Source organism: Ovis aries, chromosome 2 (genome assembly GCF_016772045.2).
Source record: "Ovis aries strain OAR_USU_Benz2616 breed Rambouillet chromosome 2, ARS-UI_Ramb_v3.0, whole genome shotgun sequence".
Taxonomy (NCBI): domain Eukaryota; kingdom Metazoa; phylum Chordata; class Mammalia; order Artiodactyla; family Bovidae; genus Ovis; species Ovis aries.
The window spans coordinates 12,899,551-12,926,212 of record NC_056055.1 but is presented as its reverse complement, the minus strand read 5'-3'; the positions used below and the strand labels follow the sequence as shown (position 1 = coordinate 12,926,212).

Sequence of the window (26,662 nt, the reverse complement as noted above, 5' to 3'; positions counted from 1 at the left end):
TTGAAACAGAATAGCTGGAAGGAGAGGTGGGGCTGGGGAGTCATCCAAGATGAGAGACTAAGCACCTGTGGGCTGATGGGAATAACTCGAGAGAGTGGAGTAACCGACACTGCAGGAGAGAGGGGAGTGGGGGTCCACTGAGACGGCAACACTCCATTCCTGCTCAGGGCCCTGGTTCTCCCCCATTTCAGGAGCCCCAGTCCTGCATATCCCAGTCAACGGAACAAAAGTCCTAGAGCTAGAAGACTCCTATGCTCTGAGAAAGCAGATTAGCATTCTCAAACATATCCACGGACTCTGACCTTCTCAATCAAGTGACTTATCCGAGTGTCCTTTCTAAACACGCAGAATGTGAAGAGTTCTGCTAAATTCGATTTTCTCCATTTCACCCTTACATCTCTATGTTCAACCTCCCCTCCTCTGTGCTACTGGAGATAACACGACCCAGTTTACAGGATGGCTGTGAAGATTAAATAAGTACAAAATGCTTCACATAGTCTTTGGTATATAGATTGTGCTTAGTGCAGGTAAAAATTGATGTTGTTATCCCTGTACCTGGTATCGTTCTTAACAACATGAAGCTCACATATACCTGTTTCACACCTGCTGCCTGAAAATCCTGGCTGACATTTACAGCTGTAGGAGTTTAATTCATCCACACAGGTGGCCTGATTTTTACAGGGGTTAGACTGACATTCGTTGACGTTCAGCTCACAGTGTGTCCCTGTGAAGCCTGCTGCACACTGGCACCTGAAAGAATACAAAATATTGTAACAATTAGAAGAGTTGCAGAAAGGCGTCAGAAGCAGTCTCCCATTAACGGCAGCACTGTCTAGAAAGACTCCGTAAAGTTTGGTGCTAATATGAGCTCTCTTGTATGTGGGATCTAAATATACATATGTATATACACACCCACCCATGCCCACCCACAGCCTACAAAACAGACTGGCAGTTGCCAGAGGCATGGGGTGGGAAAAATGGGTGAATTGCTTTTGTTTTTCCTTTTTTTCAGTTTAACTGAATTTTTAAAAAATCCTGAAATGCTGAAACACATTTTCCACATTAAAATGGTGCTTTAACTCTTACTTTTTAAAGTTCATTCAAATAAACCTATTTAAATGCTTTTGAACTGTGGTGTTGGAGAAGACTCTTGAGAGTCCCTTGGACTGCAAGGAGATCCAACCAGTCCATTCTGAAGGAGATCAGCCCTGGGATTTCTTTGGAAGGAATGATGCTAAAGCTGAAACTCCAGTACTTTGGCCACCTCATGAGAAGAGTTGACTCATTCAATCCCTCTGATGCTGGGAGGGATTGGGGGCAGGAGGAGAAGGGGACGACAAAGGATGAGATGGCTGGATGGCATCACCGACTTGATAGACCTGAGTCTGAGTGAACTCCGGGAGATGGTGATGGACAGGGAGGCCTGGCGTGCTGCGATTCATGGGGTTGCAAAGAGTTGGACACAACTGAGCGACTGAACTGAAGACAACATATACTTGAAATGTTGCAGTGGTAAAAATAGAGTAGAAATTAGTTCTGGTCAAGGTGAAGTATTATTCACACACTGCCATTTTCTCTCACCACGAAGTGCTAGGAAAAATATAAAAAGTTCACATGCTCTTCTAAACACTAACACATGCCATGCCAAGGTGCTTTAGCTTGTTTGACTCTTTGCGACCCCATGGACTGTAGCCTGCCAGACTCCTCTGCCCATGGGATTCTCCAGGCAAGAATACCGGAATGGGTTGCCATGCCCTCCTCCAAGGGATCTTCCTGACCCAGGGACTGAACTCGTGTCTCTTACGGTCTTCCTGCATTGGCAGGTGGGGTCTTTACCACTAACACCACCTGGGAATCCCCACATACATTAATTCAATCCTTATAATGATGAAGAATATTATTATTCCCAGTTACAATGAGTAAATCGTGGCTCAGAGAGGTTAATTTGCCCAAGTCCTCTTGATACTAAGTGGTGGTGAAGGACTTCGATCTCAATCAGCACGCCATACAGTCTCTGGGGAATGCAAGAAGCCACTTAAACTCCTCCAAATGGAAAATACATCCGATGATGTCAAATACTGACAAGAGTGTCACGAACCATGTGGCAATGTCAAACAAAGTGGAGGGTTTGCATTTTCAGAGCCCTGTATGTCCACTTCTAGTATGAATTCTGGGAGATGACTGCCAGGTGTTCAAGGACAAATATAACGAATTTCCACAACAGCATCATTCTGCATGTTCATGAAGAAGTGACTAGGAAAATAAACTGTGGTATAATTATCCAATAGAATACTAATTGGCAGTTGAAATGAGCAAACTAGAGGCAAATTACCAAGCTTGATAATACAGTATCAAAAGGAAAAACAAAATACAAAAGGGTTATATGTATAGTATGATACTACTTATGTAACATGTAAAACTATAATATTTATTGTTTATGAAGTCATATATGTAGTAACGCAAAGTCTGAATGAGAAAGTTATAAACCGACTTCAAGACAGTGGTTACTATTAGGGAAGAAGAGGGATGTGTGTGTGTGTACGCTTACTGGAGGGACTCCAGATCTATCTTCAGAGTTTATTTTTTTTTAATGATATGGACCAAATATAGCAAAAGGCTAAGGATTGATCACTACTGTGGTGAGTGTATGACTTTTATTATTCTTTGTAATTTAATGGCATCACTGACTCGATGGATGCGAGTCTGTGTGAACTCCGGGAGTTGGTGATGGACAGGGAGGCATGGTGTGCTGCGATTCATGGGGTCGCAAAGAGTCGGATACGGCTGAGCGACTGAACTGAACTGAACTGTAATTTTCAGTATATCTGAAATATCTTTAATTAAAAAGGAGCTGCCCAATAAATGTAGTTAATATTACTACTAGCATGTTTATATGGGGATCTCTTTGATATTGGTAATAATATAAATAAATGGTATTTGGAGGTTTAAAAGAAAATCTCAGTTGGAATTGGTGGGCATCTTTATGGAGTTCTGTGTATTTGATGGTAAATCTACTTTGGCTGAATTTCACTCATGTTTATCTGTCCATGCTTTTTTTTGGAAATACTTTAAAAATACTTGTTTTTTAAAATTTCATTGTAGTTGATTTACAATGTTGTTTTAATTTCTGCTGTATATCTGTCCATGTTTGATATCATTATAGTAGTTCAGTATCTTTGCAAAACAGATTCACTTCGGTGGCAATTAGCATTCCTTTTGAAGTGGAGAGTTTGCCTTCTTCACCTTTCCTCTAGTTAGGATTTAGACAAATTTGGTATTGATCAATTGTTTTGGACCCTGGGGAGAGTTTGGAACTCTTGCTGTTCATCTGGAAATGTCTCATTGCCTGTGGTTAGGTGCTATATGCCTGAAGATATTAAAAAACCTATGAAAAGTTGATGCTACACTGAGATCTTTATTTTCACATTGAGAATGAAAGTCTCAATGGCAAAACTGGCTCCCTATTTCTTCCAGATATTGTTCTAGCTCTCTTGGGGGATGGTAATGGAAGGGGGCTGGGAAATGTTGCAACTGAGGTAGAATTTTTTTTTTTAAGCTTTTAATTTTTGAAAACTTGCAGAACCAGTTGCTCACTGAGGACAGTAAAGTTCCCTAAAATTCTGCAAGCAAGGCCAGTCTGTCTTTTTGTACTGCAGAAGCCACAGATCCTGCAAGGGGAACTGAATGGAACAGAGACGACTTGATAGTGATTAAAAAAAAAGTGTTGGTTTTCAAACTGCTTTCTACCAGTACCCTAAGACCTGCCTTAGGAAGCCAGTCTTTCTCCCCCAAAACACCACTATTTTCAAACACAAAAGCTTAAATTTTTTTATTTGTTTACACTCTGATTTCCCTGGAAACAAGGGACACTAAACTAAAAAGAGTTTGAAAATCATGGTCATAGAATGGCTCTGTGATGGTAGAATTGCACTATTCCTTCTGATTTTAGTTGGTGGGAAAACGCCAGCTAAAATATAAAACATTTAAAACTAGGTTTTGAATAGTGATTCTGCATTTGCTTTTGAATAAATGTCCTTCCTTTTATCTTTTATGACTTTCCAAGTATAGAACAGTGGTTTCAAAGTCCGGCTCTGCTTCAGAAACACAGGGGAACTTAAAACATACAGATTGTCTATTACAAAATTATAGACTTTACCCAAGAGGTAGGAAATCAGAACATCAGGTGGTAGTCAGATTCTACCATAGCTTATCCTTGGGCTAGGATTTGGGAAGGGCTGGCCTGGAATTCAAAGTAATATTCTGTAAAGATGGTAGAATGACTGAACAGTTAAGATAATAAAAACAGCAAGAAGAGCCAGGCTTAGTCTATTACCTGAAGCTATTGGCACCATCCTTGCAGGTAGCTCCATTTTTGCATGGTTGGCTGAGACACTCATCCATGTTTATGTCACACCGGGTGCCCAAAAATCCAGGTGGGCATTTGCACAAGAATCCCCCAAGCTGATCTTCACAGACTGCGTTATTTAAACATGGGCTTGACTGGCATTCATTGACTTCTGTTTCACAGTGTAGGCCTGGGGATGGATGAGGATGAGAGACAGCTCAAAGGTTAACCCCTTTGGAAAACTGGAATCAAGGTGAGGACTCCTTGGAGGATGCTGCTTCGAAAGGATGAAATGGAGGCTGTAGAGCCATTAGGTGACCAAACAGCTTAGGGACCTATCCTTAAATAAGCTCTGGCTTTTCTAAATCATTTTAGGACTGTATTTTTTATAATCTGCTCTTTTAATCTTACCTTTTTCTGGAACTAACATTAGCAATGGACGCCTGAGATAATGTTTAAACAAAAATGAAACTAGCTTACATAGTTCAAAAGTTCATCTGTATCTTTGATCTTGCCTCTTTCTGTCACTGATCATTTTCTGTGTTGGACTTATTCTTTACCAGTTATGTATGTGTGTGTGTGTGTATATATATGTATAGAATATATATTCTATTATTTAGCATTTACTTATAATAATATTTTATCATCTCCAGTTACTTCTTGAGTGTTTGTCTTAGCATATAAACTCGTCTTCTCTTTCTGTCTCTACATATACATATATACACAGACATGTACAAGAACGTATTACTTTTTCTGAATTGCTTTAGTCAATTTTCGACCTGATGCTGTCTTACCTCTAAATACTTCAGTGTGAATTTCCTCAAAAATAAGGACTTTCCCTTATAAAAACATGGTGTAGTCATAAAATCATAAAATTAACATTAACTTATATAATGTCACTTATATAACAGTAAATATCATGATTTGTGAGGCTTTATAGAACTCTTTAAGACAGCTAGGAAGAACAGAAACATCTTACCCATGTATCCTTTCACACACGTGCAGTGATAACCAGCCAGGCCATCAACGCAGGTTCCTTTATTTAAACAAGGACTGGAGCTGCACTCATTGACGTTTTCTTCACACAGCTGACCTGTAAAGAGTCACAGAATATCTGCGCTTGAGAAAACTGAAAGGAATTTAAGACTAACAGTTTCAAGCAAGTTGTTCAGATGTTAAGAGCAGAGAAATTGGAAATCAAGGCTAATATATTTGTGGAAAAAAATATGCTCTTTGCCAAATACAATTATTTGCTGAATAATATCCCGGTACATGTTTTACATAGGGCTTCCCAGGTGGCGCTAGTGGTAAAGAAGCTGTCTGCCAATGCAGAAGACATAATGAGGTGTGGGTTCGATCCCTTCCCTCTAGGAAGATCCCCTGGAGAAGGGCATGGCAAGCCAGTCCAATATTCTTGTCTGCAGAATCCCATGGACAGAGAAGCTGGGTGGGCTACAGTCTACAGGGTCACAAAGAGTCAGACACAACTGAAGCGACATAGCACTGAAGGATATCTACCTACCTACCTACCTCACATTTTCTTTATCCATTCATCTCTTGATATATACTTGTTTCCATATCTTGGTGATTGGCTATTTTGAATTATGCTGCAATGAATACGGAAGTACAGATATCTCTTTGAGATAGTGATTTCATTTCTTTGAATGGATACCCAGAAGAGGGATTGTTGGGTTGTGTGGTAATTCTATTTCCAATTTTTTGAGGAACCTCCATGCTGTTTTCCACCATGGCTGAAGCAATTTACATTCCCACCAAGAATGCACAATAGTCCTCTTTTCTCCATATCCTCACTAGCACTGTTATCTCTTACCTTTTGATGATAGCCATTCTAACAGGTGTGAGATGGTAACTCATTATTTTAAGGTTTTAAAGGTTAATACTATAAGAATAAGACACTCTCCTTACCTGTGTAACCAGATGGGCATTCACAAATGAATTCTCCAACTCGGTCTTTACAAATTCCATTGTTGTGGCAGGGCAATGAGCTGCATTCATCAATGTCTATCTCACATTTTAAGCCTAAAATGCGAACACTGAAGGTCAATCAAAGAGAGGATGAACAGAAACAGAACCGTCCTTTATAGGTAATTATCCCAATAACCTGAATTTACAGGGAGTGGCAGTGATGAAGAAAAAGGCAGTATGTTAGGAATTACCATCTAATTAAGTCATTTCATGAAGGTATTACCTCTTTCTAAACAGATTTAAGCTATCCTTACAAGGATACATAAAAGACAGCAAAAGATCCCAAGTCAGAAGTAGAGGGGAAAGAGAGAAATCTGGAAGGATAAAATGGAGCCAGGAATTAGTTTGATTCCAAAGTGAAAAGTAAAAAGTCACATGTACTTGTTACCAAGGCCACCTGGCTGAGGAATGGGGGCGGTGCTAAATCCTGCCAGAGCTCAACTCATATGCCAGGTGTCCTAGAATAGGGTTTATCTTCTCATAGGGTACACACAGTCTTTTTCTATGGACTAAATTCTGCTGAAATCCATGTTCTTCTACACAAGGAGGTCTCAAAGAATGGTCTCTGGACCTATAGCATCTGCAATCCTCTGGGAATGTGACAGAAATGCCACAGTCTGTGTTTTAGGAAATCCTCCAGATGATTCTAATGAGCATCAAAATTTGAGAATCATTGTCCGATACTATGCTTTTCTCAACCACCTATCATTTATAAAATTTTAGGACAAGATCATTATTTCTTATGAAATGTTGGGACAAAAATTCTTATAAAAATTGAAACATACACACACATACATGCGTGCGCATGCTGAAATAAGTGGAATGACAATATTCTGTATTTTGTCTTCCAACTTCTCTATCGTGGTGAATTCTTTTATCTAAATACCACTTTTCTCATGAAAATACTTCATGTTGGTGACACAAAACTCAAAAAGGAAAAACTGCATTTCTAGAAGAAAACAGGAAATCATTTTAAATGAACTGCAACATTTAATATATAGTTCATTTCTCCTCAAAAAAACATTATCTTTCTGTACTGAACTGGAATTTGAACCAAGCTGCAAGAAAACACAATTCTTACATAATTCCTCCATAATCAAGTTCAAAGCCATACTGTTTTCCTAAGCACAGCTTGCAGAAAGATAGAAATAAACAACACATCATGGCCATAAGCACTTCCATTCGTGTGAAACAAATGAGAAAAACCAGAGTCTGTTTAAAAATGTTTATGCTAGACAATCTGTTCTAGGTTGACTGTCATGCATTTAATTTGTGTTAGAATGCAACCTTGGACATGACCTCTGGAACTGTATTCAAATTTAAATTGTAAGTTATGATGTGATTTTTTCACAGAGAAGATGATTCTTTATTTTTCCTCCAAAATATGCAAAGAAAATTGTCATTTGTAAGATCTGTATACTTTTTTTACATATTGGTCTGTCTTGTTCAACCAAATTTTTGCGCATCATTATCTTAAGTTTTTTTTTTTTGTTTATGTAGACCATTTTTAAAGTCTTTATTAAATTTGTTGTAACAGTGCTTCTGTTCTGTGTTTTGTTTTTTTTTGGCTACAAGTTATGTGAGATCTTTAGCTCCCTGAGCAGGGATCAAACCCATACCCCCTGCATTTTTGAAGGTGAAATCTTAATCACTAGATTGCCAGAGAAGTCCCCAGTCTAATGTATCTTGTGGCATTTATTTTTATTTTTTATTTTTTATTTTTTTAAAGCTGTAATGAGCATTTATTCTATACAAATGTAGACTCTTGAGACTGGAAATCAAGGTTTCTTTTGGTTTTAGGAAGCAGAAGCTCCCTTAAACCAACATCAGCCAAAAGTATGTGACTTAGGAGGGTACAGAGGCTTCGTCAAGTTACAATGATGCAGTATGAAAGATACATGAAAATTTGCATTCCTCTGTGTTACCTGTATATCCAGGCAGACAGAGACACACATAGCCATGGCCCAGTTGTTGGCAGGTTCCACTATTGTGGCAGGGGTTTAAGAAACATTCATGGAAAACCTGTGAAAAGAAAATTTATCAGAGACAAGTTCATTTCAAAGCAATTCTGAGTAGGGAGTTAGAGGATGTACAGCATTAGCTGGTTCCTATTTCCAAGTGAGTCCAGCAGGACTGTTACCTGCATAACACTGGTACCTGCCATATATGGGCACAAATGCTATATATTACTCTTGAGTGATGCTCTGCTAAACCCAGGCAGTGTCACTCAGTGCTGGTTGCACGTTAGACTTCATTTAAGGCATTTAAAAAGTTTACTAAGGACAGGTCCCAACCAGACCAGCTAAATCAGGAACCTCTGGAAGTTATATCTGCACATCATTATAAGTTAGCCAGTGGATTCTAATATGTCTCCAGAGGTGACAGTCATGTCTTTAGAGGTTCTATGACCATTAGGCTCAGTTTCAAAGCTTCACTTACGAAGCCCTTACAAGTGAGACTGTTTGGAAGCAGGAAGTTAAAATAAGAAATATAACTTCAATATCCTCCTTAAAAATACTTAAAGCCTAGGAATTTATTATGACATTGGGCAAGGTGCATTCAGATTAATGGCTGAATCACTCAAAATAATTGGTCTTAACTAGTCTTTAAAAAATAAATGGAGAATCATTATGTTTATGAGTTATGTTTCTTAATTTTTAAAAAAGTCACAACTTTTCTCCAATAAATGATTCCCCCCTGCCGTTCCAGCTGGCAAAAAATTTAAATATCTTTCATGGAAGTTGAGTAACTTGTCCTGCTAATCAGAAAAGGCCCTTGGCTAATCCCAACGTGCTTACTCAAATGATGGGTTATGCTCATGGTACATGTTAATTATTAGCAAATCAAAAGACTCTCTACATCCACAATTCTCTACACCAGACATCGCAGGGAAAAATTCCAGTTTCTGGTACTTAGGACTTCTAATGGTGCATTCTTGGAAAGTCCCTATTATAAGTCATAAGCAAATGCAATTATTCATTGATAATATTCATGAGCCTTGATTAGTTGAAATTTCAAGTCTGGTAGTTTTCCTCTGTGTGACATGTATAATGAGAAATTGTTTTCCAAGCACTCCATTAGAGAAAATTTTATTTTATTTTATTTATATTTTTTTTTAATTTTAAAATCTTTAATTCTTACATGCATTCCCAAACATGAACCCCCCTCCCACCTCCCTCCCCATAACATCTTTCTGGGTCATCCCCATGCACCAGCCCCAAGCATGCTGCATCCTGCGTCAGACATAGACTGGCGATTCAATTCACATGATAGTATACATGTTAGAATGTCATTCTCCCAAATCATCCCACCCTCTCCCTCTCCCTCTGAGTCCAAAAGTCCGTTATACACATCTGTGTCTCTTTCCCTGTCTTGCATACAGGGTCGTCATTGCCATCTTCCTAAATTCCATATATATGTGTTAGGATACTGTATTGGTGTTTTTCTTTCTGGCTTACTTCACTCTGTATAATCGGCTCCAGTTTCATCCATCTCATCAGAACTGATTCAAATGAATTCTTTTTAACGGCTGAGTAATACTCCATTGTGTATATGTACCACCACTTTCTTATCCATTCATCTGCTGATGGACATCTAGGTTGTTTCCATGTCCTGGCTATTATAAACAGTGCTGCGATGAACATTGGGGTACATGTGTCTCTTTCAATTCTGGTTTCCTCGGTGTGTATGCCCAGCAGTGGGATTGCTGGGTCATAAGGTAGTTCTATTTGCAATTTTTTAAGGAATCTCCACACTGTTCTCCATAGTGGCTGTACTAGTTTGCATTCCCACCAACAGTGTAGGAGGGTTCCCTTTTCTCCACACCCTCTCCAGCATTTATTGCTTGCAGATTTTTGGATCGCAGCCATTCTGACTGGTGTGAAGTGGTACCTCATTGTGGTTTTGATTTGCATTTCTCTAATAATGAGTGATGTTGAGCATCTTTTCATGTGTTTGTTAGCCATCCGTATGTCTTCTTTGGAGAAATGTTTATTTAGTTCTTTGGCCCATTTTTTGATTGGGTCGTTTATTTTCTGGAGTTGAGCTGCAGAAGTTGCTTGTATATTTTTGAGATTAGTTGTTTGTCAGTTGCTTCATTTGCTATTATTTTCTCCCATTAGGAATATATCTACCTAAAGAAACTAAAGACCTATATATAGAAAACTATAAAACACTGATGAAAGAAATCAAAGAGGACACTAATAGATGGAGAAATATACCATGTTCATGGATTGGAAGAATCAATATAGTGAAAATGAGTATACTACCCAAAGCAATTTACAAATTCAATGCAATCCCTATCAAGCTACCAGCCACATTTTTCACAGAACTAGAACAAATAATTTCAAGATTTGTATGGAAATACAAAAAACCTCGAATAGCCAAAGCAATCTTGAGAAAGAAGAATGGAACTGGAGGAATCAACTTGCCTGACTTCAGGCTCTACTACAAAGCCACAGTCATCAAGACAGTATGGTACTGGCACAAAGACAGACATATAGATCAACGGAACAAAATAGAAAGCCCAGAGATAAATCCACACACATATGGACACCTTATCTTTGACAAAGGAGGCAAGAATATACAATGGAGTAAAGACAATCTCTTTAACAAGTGGTGCTGGGAAAACTGGTCAACCACTTGTAAAAGAATGAAACTAGATCACTTTCTAACACCGCACACAAAAATAAACTCAAAATGGATTAAAGATCTAAATGTAAGATCAGAAACTATAAAACTCCTAGAGGAGAACATAGGCAAAACACTCTCAGACATAAATCACAGCAGGATCCTCTATGATCCACCTCCCAGAATGCTGGAAATAAAAGCAAAAATAAACAAATGGGATCTAATTAAAATTAAAAGCTTCTGCACAACAAAGGAAAATATAAGCAAGGTGAATAGAGAAAATTTTACAAATACAAAGTAGACTTGCCTGACTGCTGACTTCATACTTCTTTTTGACATGTCCAGGAGGAGAATGAAGCACTGTACTTTCCTCTGCTGCTGAGAAAGTTGAACTAAAGCCTAACAAAGTTAAAGGGAAAATATCTGAGAAACGTATTTGGTGTAGTAGATATTGCCAATTAAGGGCATTCTATTTTTTCCTTTTTCTTTTTTAACTGAAGTATAGCTGTCTTACAATGTTGGGCTAATTTTTGCTGGGAAGCAAAGTGGTTCAGTTTTAAATATATATATATATAAGTGAATATATATGTAACTTCACATATTTTTTATAGATTTGTTTTTTATTCTTTTCCATTATGGTTTATCATAGGATTCTGAATATACAGTCCCATGTGCCATACAATAGGACCTTGCTGTTTATTCATTCTATATATATTAGCTGATCTCTTCTACTCCCAACTTCCCACTCCATTCCCCCCTCTACTTCCTCCTCTCCCCCTGGGCAACCACAGTTTGTTCTCTACGAACAGACTCTATTCAAATGCCACAGTCAAGATTTTGCTTCTCAGAGTCAGTAAAGCCACATATATTTTCCTTTAGTTACATAAAAAGACAGAACATAAGAGACAGATGGGACATGTCATTAAATTCTAGACTCTTTGAAATTTGGAGGTTGTGAAGTTCGCCATTCCCAGAGTGAAGAATCTGAGTCATTGTCATCAAAAACCCCTTCAAAGGACAGCTTACATCCAGACACCCAAAGGCACTGAACATAGTAAGAGTCGCAATTAAAGTTACTGTGGAGATAAAACTCTCCCATACAGGATAACGTGAGAAATGAAGTAGTGTCATCTTACTGGAACAATCTGTGATGGATCTGGCACCCGTGATGGCTGTAGTTCCATAAAAGGGACACGATAAACAGAAGGACTTCCCTGGATTGGGTTGGTAGTAGTCTTGAGGACATGGATAACAGGGCATTAACCCAGAACGAGAGAATTCTCCCACTGGACAAGGCACTGCAAGAGAAAGAAAATACCATTTGTGCTTATAAAGCAATATACCCTACTTCTGAAAGAAGTGCATTAACCTTTGGTTGTAAGAAAGCTATCACATTGCTGATATTTTCTCTTGCATGTATTTAATACCCAGATCATTAAGTAATACTCAGACCACTTAAGTAAATACTTTGTTGCTTCCTTCCCATCTTTAACAACACACATTAATTTAATAAAAATCAGAATTGGTCATATAATATTGTATTGTGATTTTTTCACTTTATATCACAAGTAAACCATTCCCCAAATCATTAAAGAACACGTTTAATAAATGAAATATATTACATCTCACTGGCAGGCCATAATTGTTCTCGTATTTCCTCTACTACTGAACAATTACAGTTATTTCTACTAGTTCTGTTTGTTTCTAATAGTTTCTAAAATTATAAACAATGTTGACATGAAATCTTCTAAATTTTTTTTTAACTCTGATTATTTCCTTGGGATTACACTTGCCTTTAGTTAAAGCTAAAGATATGAAAATCTAAAGCCATAAATATATCATGCCTAAATCATTTTAAAAATGTAATTTACAGCCCATCAGCAGTGTATGAAATCACCCTTCTCATCACATGCTCATCAGCATACCTTTTTTCTATCTGAAAGTAAAAATGGAACTGCTCTGTTGATTTGCATTTTCATGATACATGAAGTTCTATTTTTATGTTTATCTGAAATGGTTATTGCTCCTGTATAGTTGCTATTATGTATTGGGGGGTCTTTTATTTTAAAACCTGTTAATGTTATTTTGTGTTTAAAATGCTTTTCATATATTACATGTAGTTGAATACTGTCATTTAACCAAGTTTAAAATTTTCTTGCCAATATTTGGTGGAATATGAGAAAAGAGCTCCAGGCTTCCCTGGTGGCTCAGTGGTAAAGAATCTGCCCAGCAATGTAGAAGACAGGAGTTCGATCCCTGGTTTGGGACTATCCCACAAGCCGCAGAGCAACTAAGCCCATGCGCCACATCTGTTAAGACCGTGCTCTAGAGCCCAGGAGCCACGACTACTGAAGCGCACGCGCCCCAGAGCCTGCGCTCTGCAACGAGACAAAACACCGCAATGGGAAGCCCAAGCATCACACTAGAGAACAGTCCCCGCTTGCCGCAACTAGAGAAAAGCCCAGAGAAGCAACAAAGACCTAGCATAGCCAAAAAATAATTAGATAAATAAATAAAGTTAAAAAGAAAAGAGCTCCAAACATAACATGGATTTCCTTCAATAACTTTTGGTTACATTTGGCAGAGGGGCAGTGAGGTAGATTATCCATGACTAAAGCTGTGGGTTGGGGTTTTAGACAATGATCCAAAGGCAAATTCAGGTGGAGTGTGTGAACTGGAGTCATTTGGGTGGGCCCGAAAGTCATTACAAGCTGAGAAAACTACTATAACAATTAAGACCTCACTGTATAAAATTAGGCATGGAAGATAGAACACAGGGAAACAGCTACTCAGTGTATCAGCATACTTTTCCTTTAGGTCTTGGATTCTTGATAATAAAAATTAGTTTAGCAGAAACAATTACCAAAGAGGTTGAAAGATTTAGAGATACACTTGAGGCTCAAGGAAGCAGGATACTCCAAGTGGTGGCATCCCTTCATCAGTAGGGCAACAGACATTAAATAAAGGACAACACGCCTGTCATAATCTCAAGATGCTTAGATCAATTTTTTTAAGCACAGCCAGCCAGCCAAGTCTTTTGTAAAAGATCTCTTTTATGTGCCCAACTGAAAAAACTCAGGAGTTGAATCAATAGATGGCAGAAGATAACATAGATATTAATGCATATTTAGGAAAAAAAATCTGGTGGCTACATTTGCCACATTCAAGAAAAGTTTTAAGCTCTAAGTATCTTGGTTTCACCAATAATAAAATAATCTATTCTGTTACTGCTGCTGCTGCTGCTGCTGCTGCTGTTAAGGCGCTTCAGTCGTGTTTGACTCTGTGCGACCCCATAGATGGCAGCCCACCAGGCTCCCGTCCCTGGGATTCTTCAGGCAAGAACATTGGAGTGGGTTGCCATTTCCTTCTCCAATGCATGAAAGTGAAAAGTGAAAGTGAAGTCGCTCGGTCGTGTCCGACTCTTAGCGAGCCCCTGGATGGCAGCTCACCAGGTTCCTCCATCCATGGGATTTTCCAGGCAAGAGTACTGGAGTGGGAGAGGTAACTAAACTTACAGGAGTTTATAATAGGTTTCCTGATTCTCAAATTTCCAAAAATGATTGCCTATTTAGAAGAGGTATTAATACTTTCCAGAAAGCTAATTATTAATAGTTAACTGAAAGCATAAATGTTCCACTGATAAAAGTATAAATTTTCTGTTTGAAAAGACATCTATGAATGTGTATCATATGCTAGAAATATAAATGCTACCTGTAAAGCTCAAGATACGATAGTGAATTAAACTACTTTTTTCATATAATTTTTTCAGTACGACCTCACTCTTAAAAAAAGACTGTGCCCTAAAACCTGACAGAATTATACTGTCAGCTGTAGTACATGCTGCTGCTGCTAAGTCGCTTCAGTCGTGTCCGACTCTGTGTGACCCCAGACGGCAGCCCACCAGGCTCCCCCGTCCCTGGGATTCTCCAGGCAAGAACGCTGGAGTGGGTTGCCATTTCCTTCTCCAATGCATGAAACTGAAAAGCGAAAGTGAAGCCAGTCAGTCGTGTCTGACTCTTAGCGACCCCATGGACTGCAGCCCACCAGGCTCCTCCGTCCATGGGATTTTCCAGGCAAGAGTACTAGAGAGGGGTGCCATTGCCTTCTCCAGCTGTAGGACATAATTATACTATAATAGTCAACAATTATACTCAGACATAATAATAATAAAATCTTAAGATAAAAAAATCAATAAGCCAGTTGTCATCTCAAAACAGCAAACATAGTACTGTGATGCCTATTCTTTGCTTTTTGATCCAGAAAGTGCAAAATAAACTTTCAGGTGGAAATTAGTTTAAATTACATTCCAAGGGCAAACAGTTGTCATCACAAATTTACTTTCTAAGAGTGGATAATCAGCATTTAATATATGATTTACATATGTAATTAGTACATACACATGCACACATGTGGTGCTAGTGGGAAAGAACCCGCCTGCCAGTGCAGGAGATGTAAGAGGTGTGGGTTCGATCCCTGGGTAGGGGAGATCGCCTGGAGGAGGATGTGGCTGCCCACGCCTTCTCTTGCCTGGAGAATCCCATGGACAGAGGAACCAGGCAGGCTGTGGTGCAAAGGGTTGCAAAGAGTCAGACACGACTAAAGTGACTTAACACGCACTCATACAACATATGAATGTGTAACATACATATACACATAAAAATAGCACTGTCTACTACAGTATTAAACACACAGACATGACACATACATGGCAGTTCCCAACGGATTAACACCACAAGGAAAGAGTGGAGAAAGTTTTTGATTTGAATCTTGGACAAAGAAACTATGGTTTCTAAGTCAAGAAAAATGAAACAAAATCTTTCTCACCTCTTTTATTGTAGAGAAGGAGAAAAAATATTTAAATATGCCAAAAGTGACATAAAAATAGAATTAAAAATAGAGCATTAAAATGAACAGGGAAAAATGTAACCCCACAGGCCTGTTTCCTAATGGTATAAAGGGAAAAAATACAGTCTTGGAGACACTGGTTTCTGATGACAAAGCCAGAAGTCAAGGGCTCTCATTCTGAGCCTTTTAACTTCATCCTAGATGGTCAAGTGTTGTTATCTTGTTCCACAAATAATCTTTCCTTCTATTGGCACCATATGTAAACACCACCATCAACCAAAAGCCATTTGTGGGACTTACTATTTTGGCAAAAATCATTTTTAAAAAATTGAAAAAATTCAGACTCTTGTAACCAAGACTCAAGACTGTTAACCAAGGACTCAAGACTGTTTAATATCCTAATACATGATAATAGATGAAATATATAAAGAATATTACATTATACTAACATAGTTATATTAATTCTTTTTTAGTAGCTAAGTCGTGTCTGACTCTTTGTAACCACATGGGCCATAGCCTCCTAGGCTTCTCTGGCTATGGGATTCTCCCAGGCAAGAATACTGGAGTGGGTTGCCATTTCATCCTCCAGGGGATCTTCCTGACCCAGGGATTGAAGCCAGGTCTCCCGCATTGCAGGCAGATTCTTGACCACTGAGGTACTTAGGAAGCCTGACACAGTAATATACTTAAATATAACTGCTATATTTATTAATGATATTTCAAGTTCAGTTCAGTTGCTCAGTCGTGTCCATCTGTTTGCGACCTCATAAACTGCAGCACGCAAGGCCTCCCTGTCCATCAGCAACTCCCGGAGTCCACCCAAACCCATCTCCATTGAGTTGGTGATGCCATCCAACCATCTCATCCTCTGTCGTCCCCTTCTCTTCCTGCCCTCAATCTTTCTAGCATCGGGGTCTTTTCAAATGAGTAAGCTCTTCGCATCAGATGGTCAAAGTATTGGAGTTTCAGCTTCAACAACAGTCCTTCCAATGAACACCCAGGACTGATCTCCTTTAGGATGGACGGATTGGATTTCCTTGTAGTCCAAGGGATTCTCAATAGTCTTCTCCAGCCCCAGAGTTTGAAAGCATTAATTCTTTAGCACTCAGCCTTCTTTATGGTCCAACTCTTCCATCTGTACATGACTGCTGGAAAAATCATAGCCTTGACTGGACGGACCTTTGCTGACAAAGTAATGTCTCTGCTTTTGAATATGCTGTCTAGGTTGGTCATAACTTTCCATCCATGGAGCAAGCGTTTTTTAATTTCATGGCTGCAATCACCATCTGCAGTGATTTTGGAGCCCTCCCAAAATAAAGTCAGCCACTGTTTCCACTGTTTCCCCATCTATTTGCTATGAAGTGATGGGACCGGATGCCATGATCTTAATTTTCTGAATGTTGAGCTTTAAGCCAACACCTTCACTCTCCTCTTTCACTTTCATCAAGAGGCCTTTTAGATCATCTTCACTTTCTACCATAAGGGTGGTGTCATCTGCATATCTGAGGTTACTGATATTTCTCCTGGCAATCTTAATTCCAAGCCTGTGCTTCTTCCAGCCCAGCGTTTCTCATGATGTACTCTGCATAGAAGTTAAATAAGCAGGGTGACAATATACAGCCTTGATGTACTCCTTTTCCTATTTGGAGCCAGTCTGTTGTTCCATGTCCAGTTCTAACTGTTGCTTCCTGACCTGCATATAGGTTTCTCAAGAGACAGGTCAGGTGGTCTGGTATTCCCATCTCTTGAAAGATTTTCCACAGTTTATTGTGATCCACACAGTCAAAGGCTTTGGCATAGTCAATAAAGCAAAAACAGATGTTTTTCTGGAACTCTCTTGCTTTTTCCATGATCCAGCAGATGTTGGCAATTTGACCTCTGGTTCCTCTGCCTTTACTAAAACCAGCTTGAACATCTGGAAGTTCACGGTTCATGTATTGCTGAAGCCTGGCTTGGAGAATTTTGAGCATTACTTTACTAGCATGTGAGATGAGTGCAATTGTGCAGTAGTTTGAGCATTCTTTGGCATTGCCTTTCTTTGGGATTGGAATGAAAACTGACCTTTTCCAGTCCTGTGGCCACTGCTGAGTTTTCCAAATTTGCTGGCATATGAGTGTGGCACTTTCACAGCATCATCTTTCAGGATTTGAAATATCTCCACTGGAATTCCATCACCTCCACTAGCTTTGTTTGTAGTGATGCTTCCTAAGGCCCACTTGAATTCATATTCCAGGATGTCTGGCTCTAGGTGAGTGTGAGTGATCACACCATCGTGATTATCTGGGTCATGAAAATCTTTTTTGTGCAGTTCTTCTGTGTATTCTTGCCACCTCTTCTTAATATCTTCTGCTTCTGTTAGGTCCACACCATTTCTGTCCTTTATTGAGCCCATCTTTGCATGAAATGTTCCCTTGGTATCTCTAATTTTCTTGATGGGATCTCTAGGCTTTTCCATTCTATAGTTTTCCTCTATTTCTTTGCACTGATCTCTAAGGAAGGCTTTCTTATCTTTCCTTGCTATTCTTTGGAACTCTGCATTCAAATGGGTATATCTTTCCTTTTCTCCTTTGCTTTTTGCATCCCTTCTTTTCATAGCTATTTGTAAGGCCTCCCCAGACAGCCATTTTGCTTTTTTGCATTTCTTTTTCTTGGGGATGATCTTGATTGCTGTCTCCTGTACAATGTAACGAACCTCCGTCCAGAGTTCATCAGGCACCCTGTCTATCAAATCTAGTCCCTTAAATCTATTTCTCACTTCCACTGTATAGTCATAAGGATTTGATTTAGGTCATATATGAATGGTCTAGTGGTTTTCCCCACTTTCTTCAATTTGAGTCTGAATTTGGCAATAAGGAGTTCATGATCTGAGCCACAGTCAGCTCCTGGTCTTGTTTTTGCTGACTGTATAGAGCTTCTCCATCTTTGGCTGCAAAGAATATAATCAATCTGATTTTGGTGTTGGCCATTTGGTGATGTCCATATATAGAGTCTTCTCTTGTGTTGTTGGAAGAGGGTGTTTGCTATGACCAGTGTGTTCTCTTGGCAAAACTCTATTAGCCTTTGCCCTGCTTAATTCTGTACTCCAAGGCCAAATTTGCCTATTACTCCAGGTGTTTCTTGACTTCCTACTTTTGCATTCCAGTCCCCTATAATGAAAAGGACATCTTTTTGGGGTGTTAGTTCTAGAAGGTCTTGTAGGTCTTCGTAGAACCATTCAACTTCAGCTTCTTCAGCGTTACTAGTCAGGGCATAGACTTGGATTACTGTGATACTGAATGGTTTGCCTTGGAAACAGACGAGATCATTCTGTCGTTTTTGAGATTGCATCCAAGTACTGCATTTTGGACTCTTTTGTTGACTATGATGGTTACTCCATTTCTTCTAAGGGATTCTCCCCACAGTAGTAGATATAACAGCCATCTGAGTTAAATTCAGCCATTCCAGTCCATTTTAGTATGCTGATTCCTAAAATGTTGATGTTCGTTCTTGCCCTCTCCTGTTTGACCACTTCCAATTTGCCTTGATTCATGGACCTGACATTCCAGGTTCCTATGCAATACTGCTCTTTTCAGCATCGGACCTTGCTTCTATCACCAGTCTCATCCACAACTTGGTGTTGTTTTTGCTTTGGCTCCATCCCTTCATTCTTTCTGGAGTTATTTCTCCAATGATCTCCATTAGCATACTATAAGTTCAAAGGCTATATAATGCAAAAAGTGATACATCAGCAAAAAATAAGGTAAACTGTACAACATGCCCATAAAAATAAAGCAGTACAGAAAGAAAAAGAGGAAAAGGAGAGAAAGAAGGGGCGGGGAGAAAGGGGGTTGATTAAAAACTACAGAAATGTATATGAGGGACTATTCTAGAACTCACACACACTTAAAGTAAAAACAAAATGGTGCTTATCCAGCACTGCAGGGGAAAGCGTCATTGCCAATTACTATTGATTTTCCACTCACGACAAGTAGAATGTGGTTAAACATATGCTAGGAATATTAGAAATAGAGCAGTTACCAGAAGTTTAAAGAATTTCTGGGAATTACAATTTCTTAATTGTGGCAATTTGGTATTAGAAAACCTCAAGGATTATTTGGAAACTTCAAGGAAAAAAAATTGTCAAATATGAACTTATTTCACTGTAAAAATCCTAGTTGGCTTTTGCAGTTGGAGGGAGGGAGGAAGGGAAAGGGAGAAGACTTATTTTTCCTGCAGACTTTCTTCCAAAGTTAGACTGTATACTGACAAAATAACAGAGTCTTTGGTAGATCTCTTTCAACCATAATGTGAGGTTTTGTTTGACTTTTAATTAAAAAAAAAAAATCCACAGCTGGTATTACACAACACGCATGGTTTATGAGTTTCAAGTAGTTCCTAGCTAACCTTTCTTCTCATTTCTTCAGTGAAGCATTAGGTTGATGAACACTACTTGCCCAGTTCCTCATGTCTAAGAGGCTTTCATCTGCTGTGATTCTGGTTCTGAGATTCAAACAGATGCAGCATATAAAACATATATTTACGGTAGCATTCAACTTACAGGGACTGTAACTCCCAGAATGCAATGCTGCCCCCTGCCCCCTCCCCACATCTACACTCAAAACATTCTAAGTATTCATTTTCCAGGAATCTCAGTCTCTAACTGGATACAGATGTATATATGTGTGTGTACCTTGGGGAAATCAGGAACCACCAGACTGGCTTATTAAAACATCACTCATTCAATAAGAGATGTTTTTAAACTTTCAGATTGTCATGCATACGCGCTAAGTCATTTCAGTCGTGTCTGACTCTGTGTGACCCCATGGACTGCAGACTGCCAGGCTTCTCTGTCCATGGGATCCTCCATGCAAGAATACTGGGGTGGGTTGCCATTCTTTTCTCCAGGGGATCTTCCCCACCCCGGGATCAAACTTGTGTCTCTTAAGTCTACCTGCATTGGCGGGGGGGGTTCTTTACCACTAGTGCCACCTGGGAAGTCCAGATTGCCATAGGCCTTTGGCTTTTCAATAAAGGATATAGAATAGGTAGAACACACAATTTTTTAAAAAGTCATTTTTTGCCAGGCATGCTTGTTCTGTTCCCAGTGGTGTAACAGACAGAGGTAAACAACTTTCTATTTTTTTGCAAAGTTCCACTGAATCGCAACGCCACTGCAGGTTGTTTTTTTAAGTTTCTGGCAATAGGCTGACTTTGATTTGTCAGATGGAGTCCCACTGTCATTCTAAGTTTTCATTTTTTACTTTTGTTTCTGTCTTCCAGTTTTTACACTGCTGGAAAGCTGTACCTGGTAAGGATGTTAGAACTATTTGAAATTGAAACTGTAATCTTCATATTTCTATTTAACCAGTGGTTCCCAATGTGGGGTCCCTGGACCAAGCAGAATCAGCATCACCTGAGAATGTCCAACTATTTGTGACCCCATGGACTATATTGTCCATGGAATTCTCCAGGCCAGAATACTGGAGTGGGGAGCCTTTCCCTTCTCCGGGGATCTTCCCAACCCAGGGACTGAACCCAGGTCTCCCACATTGCAGGCAGATTCTTTACCAGCTGAGCCACAAGGGAAGCCCAAGAATACTGGGGTGGGTAGCCTATCCTTTCTCTAATGGGTCTTCCCAACCCAGGAATTGAACCAGGGTCTCCTGCATTGCAGACGGATTCTTTACCAACTGTGCTATCAGGCAAGCCTGAAAACCAGTTAGAAATGCAAATTCTCAAGGCCTTTACCAGACCTGTTGCATTAAAATCTCTGGGGTGGCCCCAGGAATCCATGTTTCAACAAACCCTCCATGGTGACACTTGAGAAACAAAACTTAGTCGCATTTTAGAATCTGGGGCAACTCTGGGTTTCCCTCGTGGCTCAGTGGTAAAGAACTCACCTGCAATGAGGGAGACATGGGTTCGATCCCTCAGTAGGGAAGATCCCCTGGAGAAGGAAATGGCTACCTCCTCCAGTATTCTTGCCTGGAGAATCCCAAGGACAGAAGAGGCTGGTGGGCTCCAGTCCATGGGGTCACAGAAGAGTCAGACATAAACAACAACATTGGGAGAGGGGGGGTCTCCAGAAGAAAACCAGTAAACTTACACCAGAATTCTCTGGGGGTGGAGACTGGGTTTCCGTATTTTTAACATGTTACTGACTGGGGCATTTTTTGCAGAAATTAACTCCTGTGGCCTAATGATCTGGTATATAAGTAAATATTGAAACATTCTGGTCAATAATGTTCAGGTAACAAAAGATGTACTAAGATGTCTCTAGTCAATAAGTGGCTACAATACTGATATGAATGTGCAACGATTCTAGTAGGCAGTCAGAGTGGATAACCACTCGTGAAAATCTTCAAACTGCAGGGAACAAAGGTCACAATCCGAAGGATGTATTTTTCGAGTTTCAAGGAACATAAGACAAGACCTCATTTTGTACACGAAAATCTAAGTTCCTGGTTGACAAGTATTTCTCTCATACCATGTGGTCACATGGTTACTAGTGTTGAGGCCTGGGACCAAGTCATGTGCTTCTTGAGTGTCCCTAACAGTACCAGGATGGTGTTTATATTATGGGTGTTTACACTTAAGTACCGACTGGCTGAATAGAAGGAAACACTCTATGAAGAGACAGTTATTTACATTCTTTGCATATAGCAGACATATGGCTCTGCTAACAAGATTCCACTCTTCCATGCAGAGAACCTAGCACAGGCTTGGGGGAAAAAAAAAAAAAAAGCAATGTGTGTAAGACTTAACCTCCACAAGCAGAAATGTCCGCAGCTCCTCTCTTCACAGTTGAAGTGTTTTCTGGACATAAGAGGCACCCCCGGGAACCAAACGCTGGCTGATAGCTGCCCAGCGGACACGATTCGCATGTTTCAAGCCCATTTGATGAGTAGGTGCCTTGTTTACACTGAGCTAAAATGAAAAATGTAATATGGTTAATAATAATGACATCAACTGTACGAAAGTAGCACTGTGTACAATAGGGTTTTCCATATTTTCATTTTTTTAGGATAAAATGAGGGTCACAAAGAACTCCAAGCAGACACATTATCTTTTAGATTTTCCATACTTCTGTATGCTAATAAGCTATAGGCTCATTTCCAGTTCCTTCTATTATGACCCAGCATGGTGTTGGACACATTGAAAATGTCGATAAATAGTTTTGCAGTGAAGTTAGGAATCTGCGTCTGACCAGGTCCAGCTGTTACAGGGAAACTTGCTCTTGTACAAGTTCCCAGCTTGTACGCTGTTCTCTTGAGTGACAGAAACAAAACCCACAATTGGGCTTTCCTCTCGTCACTATGCTGGCACCATTTTCACCCTAAATAAGAACTGGCCCTCTTACCTCCTCGTGGTTACAGACACCATTTCATTTGAGGGTTGGCAGAGGAGGAATAAGAGTAGTCTTAGCATGAGGCCCAGAGAGGTGAATTGAGCAACTTTCCAAAATGCACAGCAATGATTCTGTAGTAGAGTGGGCCTCAGGCCAGATTTCCCCAGTGCACTGTCCTCTCCTTCTGCCCTTTTCCTCCAGATTAATCTCACTTTCAGCGATGCCAGCATTTTCAGGGCATGTGCGGTCGCCCAGCACTGCTCCCAAGTTTACACATGTCATGAAGCACCCACGCCTGCACTGGCAACAACAGGCAAGGAGGAACAAGCCTGCAACTCCTTCTTTCAGACACATCTTAGCCACAACGTGAAAGAGATGTTTCCATTAGGAATGGTCACTGACAGTAACTATAACAATGTTTTGGAAAGATTGGATAATTTAGTAGCAAGAAGATGTGCATATGGGTCTGTATTCATTTCCAAGTAAATGGAGTTAATCTCATCATATCAAATATTATTCAAACAAAAAGCAGCCCAATGCTTGCTAACAGTCATGAAAGTCCCTTCTACCAGTTAATGTGAGATTCACTAAAACACATGGAATTAACTGATGAAAACAGATTAAAGTTCTTGACGGTGGAGTTTGATTTAGACAGCAATGGGCTGTACCAAAAGGAAGGTAAATGGACTTCTCTGAGTGAGGGAAACATTCAAGTAATCGCTTATAACTGAAAGAAAGAAAAAAAATCAGTTAATGAAATTGCTTTTGGTAATGCTTGTATTTCAGCCTATTTGCTAGCGAGGTTTCCTAAGTGGAAATAAAATTCAGGCTTCTGGTCTAACTACCTTTGCATTCCGAGCTGCTCCTTGAATGGAGATATTCAGTGTAAGTCCCAGTCGGACAGGGTTTGCACTCAAGCTGCCCTTCTTCATCTTGATAGGAGCCCATCAAGCAACTCTCACAGACAGAATGTTCCAGGGAATAGTAGGTTCCCAAAGGGCAGTTGACTGAAAACAAGCAGGAAATGCTGAATATTGTATGGAACATACTTTTGTCCCTTAGGTATGAGACTAATAAAGCATGCTTCCAGCTACTACTGTTTGTAAGTTAAATTTCACTGTCAGAGGTTTACTCATAAGATAAGTTTTCCATAAATGTAGTCCTCTAAACCAACAAACAGATTTTTTTTTGAGAAAGTGCAAATTCTTAACTGACCAAGCTTATATCTTATAGGATGCGGGCTTTGAAGTGTGGGTTAAAGCATAAACCAGATCATTCTGGAAACACACAGTGAATGGAAGAAAAATAAAGCAGTTAATTTGGGGCTTTGACATATTAAAAATGGTTTCTCCGCTGTTCTTCTGAATGGTTTCCCTTATGAAACTGTACATTATAGCATCACTTCTGGAAATAAAAACAGACAAAGGTGGGGAGCTTAGAACAAATGAGTTAAGTTGACCCCTCTCCCTGCTTAGACTGCACTGAAGCCTTGTGCAAGTCTGAGGCATCCTCAGACCCAAAGACCCTGTAGAAACTGGCCAGTTTCAAAACCTTCCTTCCCTGGAGATTTGGTCTACTATTTTGGCAGGCTCGGAGTGCAGAATTTCTGAAATCAAAGTGGGATATTAAATTCCCTGAGAGGTTGCTATCAAAGTTAGCATTCTTACAGAGAGAACACCTGAAAGAATCACTTGGGTGATTATCAGGCAACTTACTAAAATTTCAGATTCCAAGGACCTGAACCCAAAGGGTCAGGAGGCATCCCCTGTGGATTGGGACCTGAATCAAGCTGCAATCTGGCAAGCACTTCAGGGGATGCTGACACAGGTAGGCTGAAAACCACACTGAGAAATGCAAAACTCTGGCCAAGGCAATTCCAGATTTTTACTTACAAGTTGAGAAAGAAACAAGAGGGGGCTCAGAATGACAATATTAATGTGCTTTTGATGAGCTGGGTTTATTCCAGCGTGAAAAACCTAGCTGAGCTCTGGGAATAGCAATGAGAACTGTTGATGAAGGTTTTCTAACCAGGACATAATATCCCACACTGTAGAGAGATTAACAGAAGCCTCATGTCATTTGGTTCTGTTTGAGCATGTAGATTTTGCTTGGAGGAGACTCTGCTATCTATAAATGATGACTGGCTTAGGAAAGAGACTGGAATTGACTCAGATTGTGACAGTCTAAAGTCAGTAAAAGCTAAGGGATTGTGGGGGGAGGGGAAAAGGGGCCTGGCACTTTAATGGGTCTGGGGTCTCTTTGGGGGTGATGGAAATGTTTTGGAACTGTGATAGAGGTAATGGTTGAATGTCACTGTGACTATACTAAACACCACTAAACTGCATACTTCAAAATGGTTCATTTTATGCTATGTGAATTTTGTGTTGGCTGCCTAGGTGAGTATATCAGCTGAATCACTTATTGTCTTAAAAGACTTCAGTTCTTAGCCTCTTGGCTTCGGTTTTCTCATGCATAAAATGTACTTAATAATAATGGTACCTCATACAGTAGCTAAACAGGATTAAACAAGACAGGGTCTCAGTCAGCACACAGAGGTGGTCAGCAAAGTTTTAGTTTTTGTCACTGGAGTTGCTGCTGAAAGCTGTGAGGTCTAAAGATCTAGAAATAAAACTAAGATTTGAGTCCCTTACCTAAAGTAATCTTATCCTGACCAATAGTAGTTATCTAGACTTTTGAGACAAAAAGCACGTAACAATAACAAATGTAGATTTCAGGACAATACCCCTTTACAGTTGTAGGGTGACTCGACCTGTGTCCTCTGACCCAACAGGCACCAAATATTTTTGGTGACAGCGAGAAATCTTACCACACATTCGGCCTCTCAGCACAGAGCCCGGTCTGCAGAAGAGAAAAGCCTTTTCTGTTTCTAAGGAATTGCTGTCAACTACAAGCATTTCAGAGGCAAGCTGAAAGGAATACATGGGCTCCTTAGCAAGGGTCCTTTTCAGTTGATTTGTGATCGTTTCCAATGTCTTAATGAGTCGCTGCTGATTTTCCAATTCAAGGGTATCGTTTCTTTCATCGGGTAATGGCACACTAGCTGAGATAAAAACAAAACAAAAGAAAACACACACACACACCGTGTTGCAGCAAGCCATTTGGAGTGAGTTTTTACCCTAAAAAATGACATATATTAACTTTAAAAACGCATTCCAATATACACTAGGTGCAGACAGATACTGTTTGATTCCACTTATACGGGGGACCTGCTGCTGCTGCTGCTGCTAAGTTGCTTCAGTTGTGTCCAACTCTGTGCGATCCCATAGACAGCAGCCCACCAGGCTCCCCCGTCCCTGGGATTCTCCAGGCAAGAACACTGGAGTGGGTTGCCATTTCCTTCTCCAATGCATGAAAATGAAAAGTGAAAGTGAAGTTGCTCAGTTGTGCCTGACTTTAGCGACCCTATGGACTGCAGCCTACCAGGCTCCTCCACCCATGGGATTTTCCAGGCAAGAGTACTGGAGTGGGGTGCCATTGCCTTCTCCGATATGAGGGACCTAGAATAGTCA

General features: G+C 39.9%; 1 protein-coding gene across 3 annotated transcripts in view; it reads right to left on the bottom strand.

Moving 5' to 3' along the window:
* SVEP1 (sushi, von Willebrand factor type A, EGF and pentraxin domain containing 1) overlaps positions 1-26,662 on the bottom strand; it is a 203,104-nt gene that overhangs the window by 65,684 nt on the left and 110,758 nt on the right. For all 3 annotated transcript variants that reach the window (XR_006058565.2, XM_012113658.4, XM_060408928.1), the window contains exons 16-25: positions 25,960-26,193; positions 23,978-24,139; positions 22,550-22,711; positions 12,097-12,258; positions 11,268-11,359; positions 8,257-8,353; positions 6,272-6,385; positions 5,325-5,438; positions 4,334-4,535; positions 593-750 (exon numbers count right to left, since the gene is read on the bottom strand). Coding sequence is in view for 2 of the 3 variants with exons in the window: in XM_012113658.4 (XP_011969048.3) it covers positions 593-750; positions 4,334-4,535; positions 5,325-5,438; positions 6,272-6,385; positions 8,257-8,353; positions 11,268-11,359; positions 12,097-12,258; positions 22,550-22,711; positions 23,978-24,139; positions 25,960-26,193 (1,497 nt within the window). In the remaining variant the exon portion in view is untranslated. The remainder of the gene's footprint in view (positions 1-592; positions 751-4,333; positions 4,536-5,324; positions 5,439-6,271; positions 6,386-8,256; positions 8,354-11,267; positions 11,360-12,096; positions 12,259-22,549; positions 22,712-23,977; positions 24,140-25,959; positions 26,194-26,662) is intronic.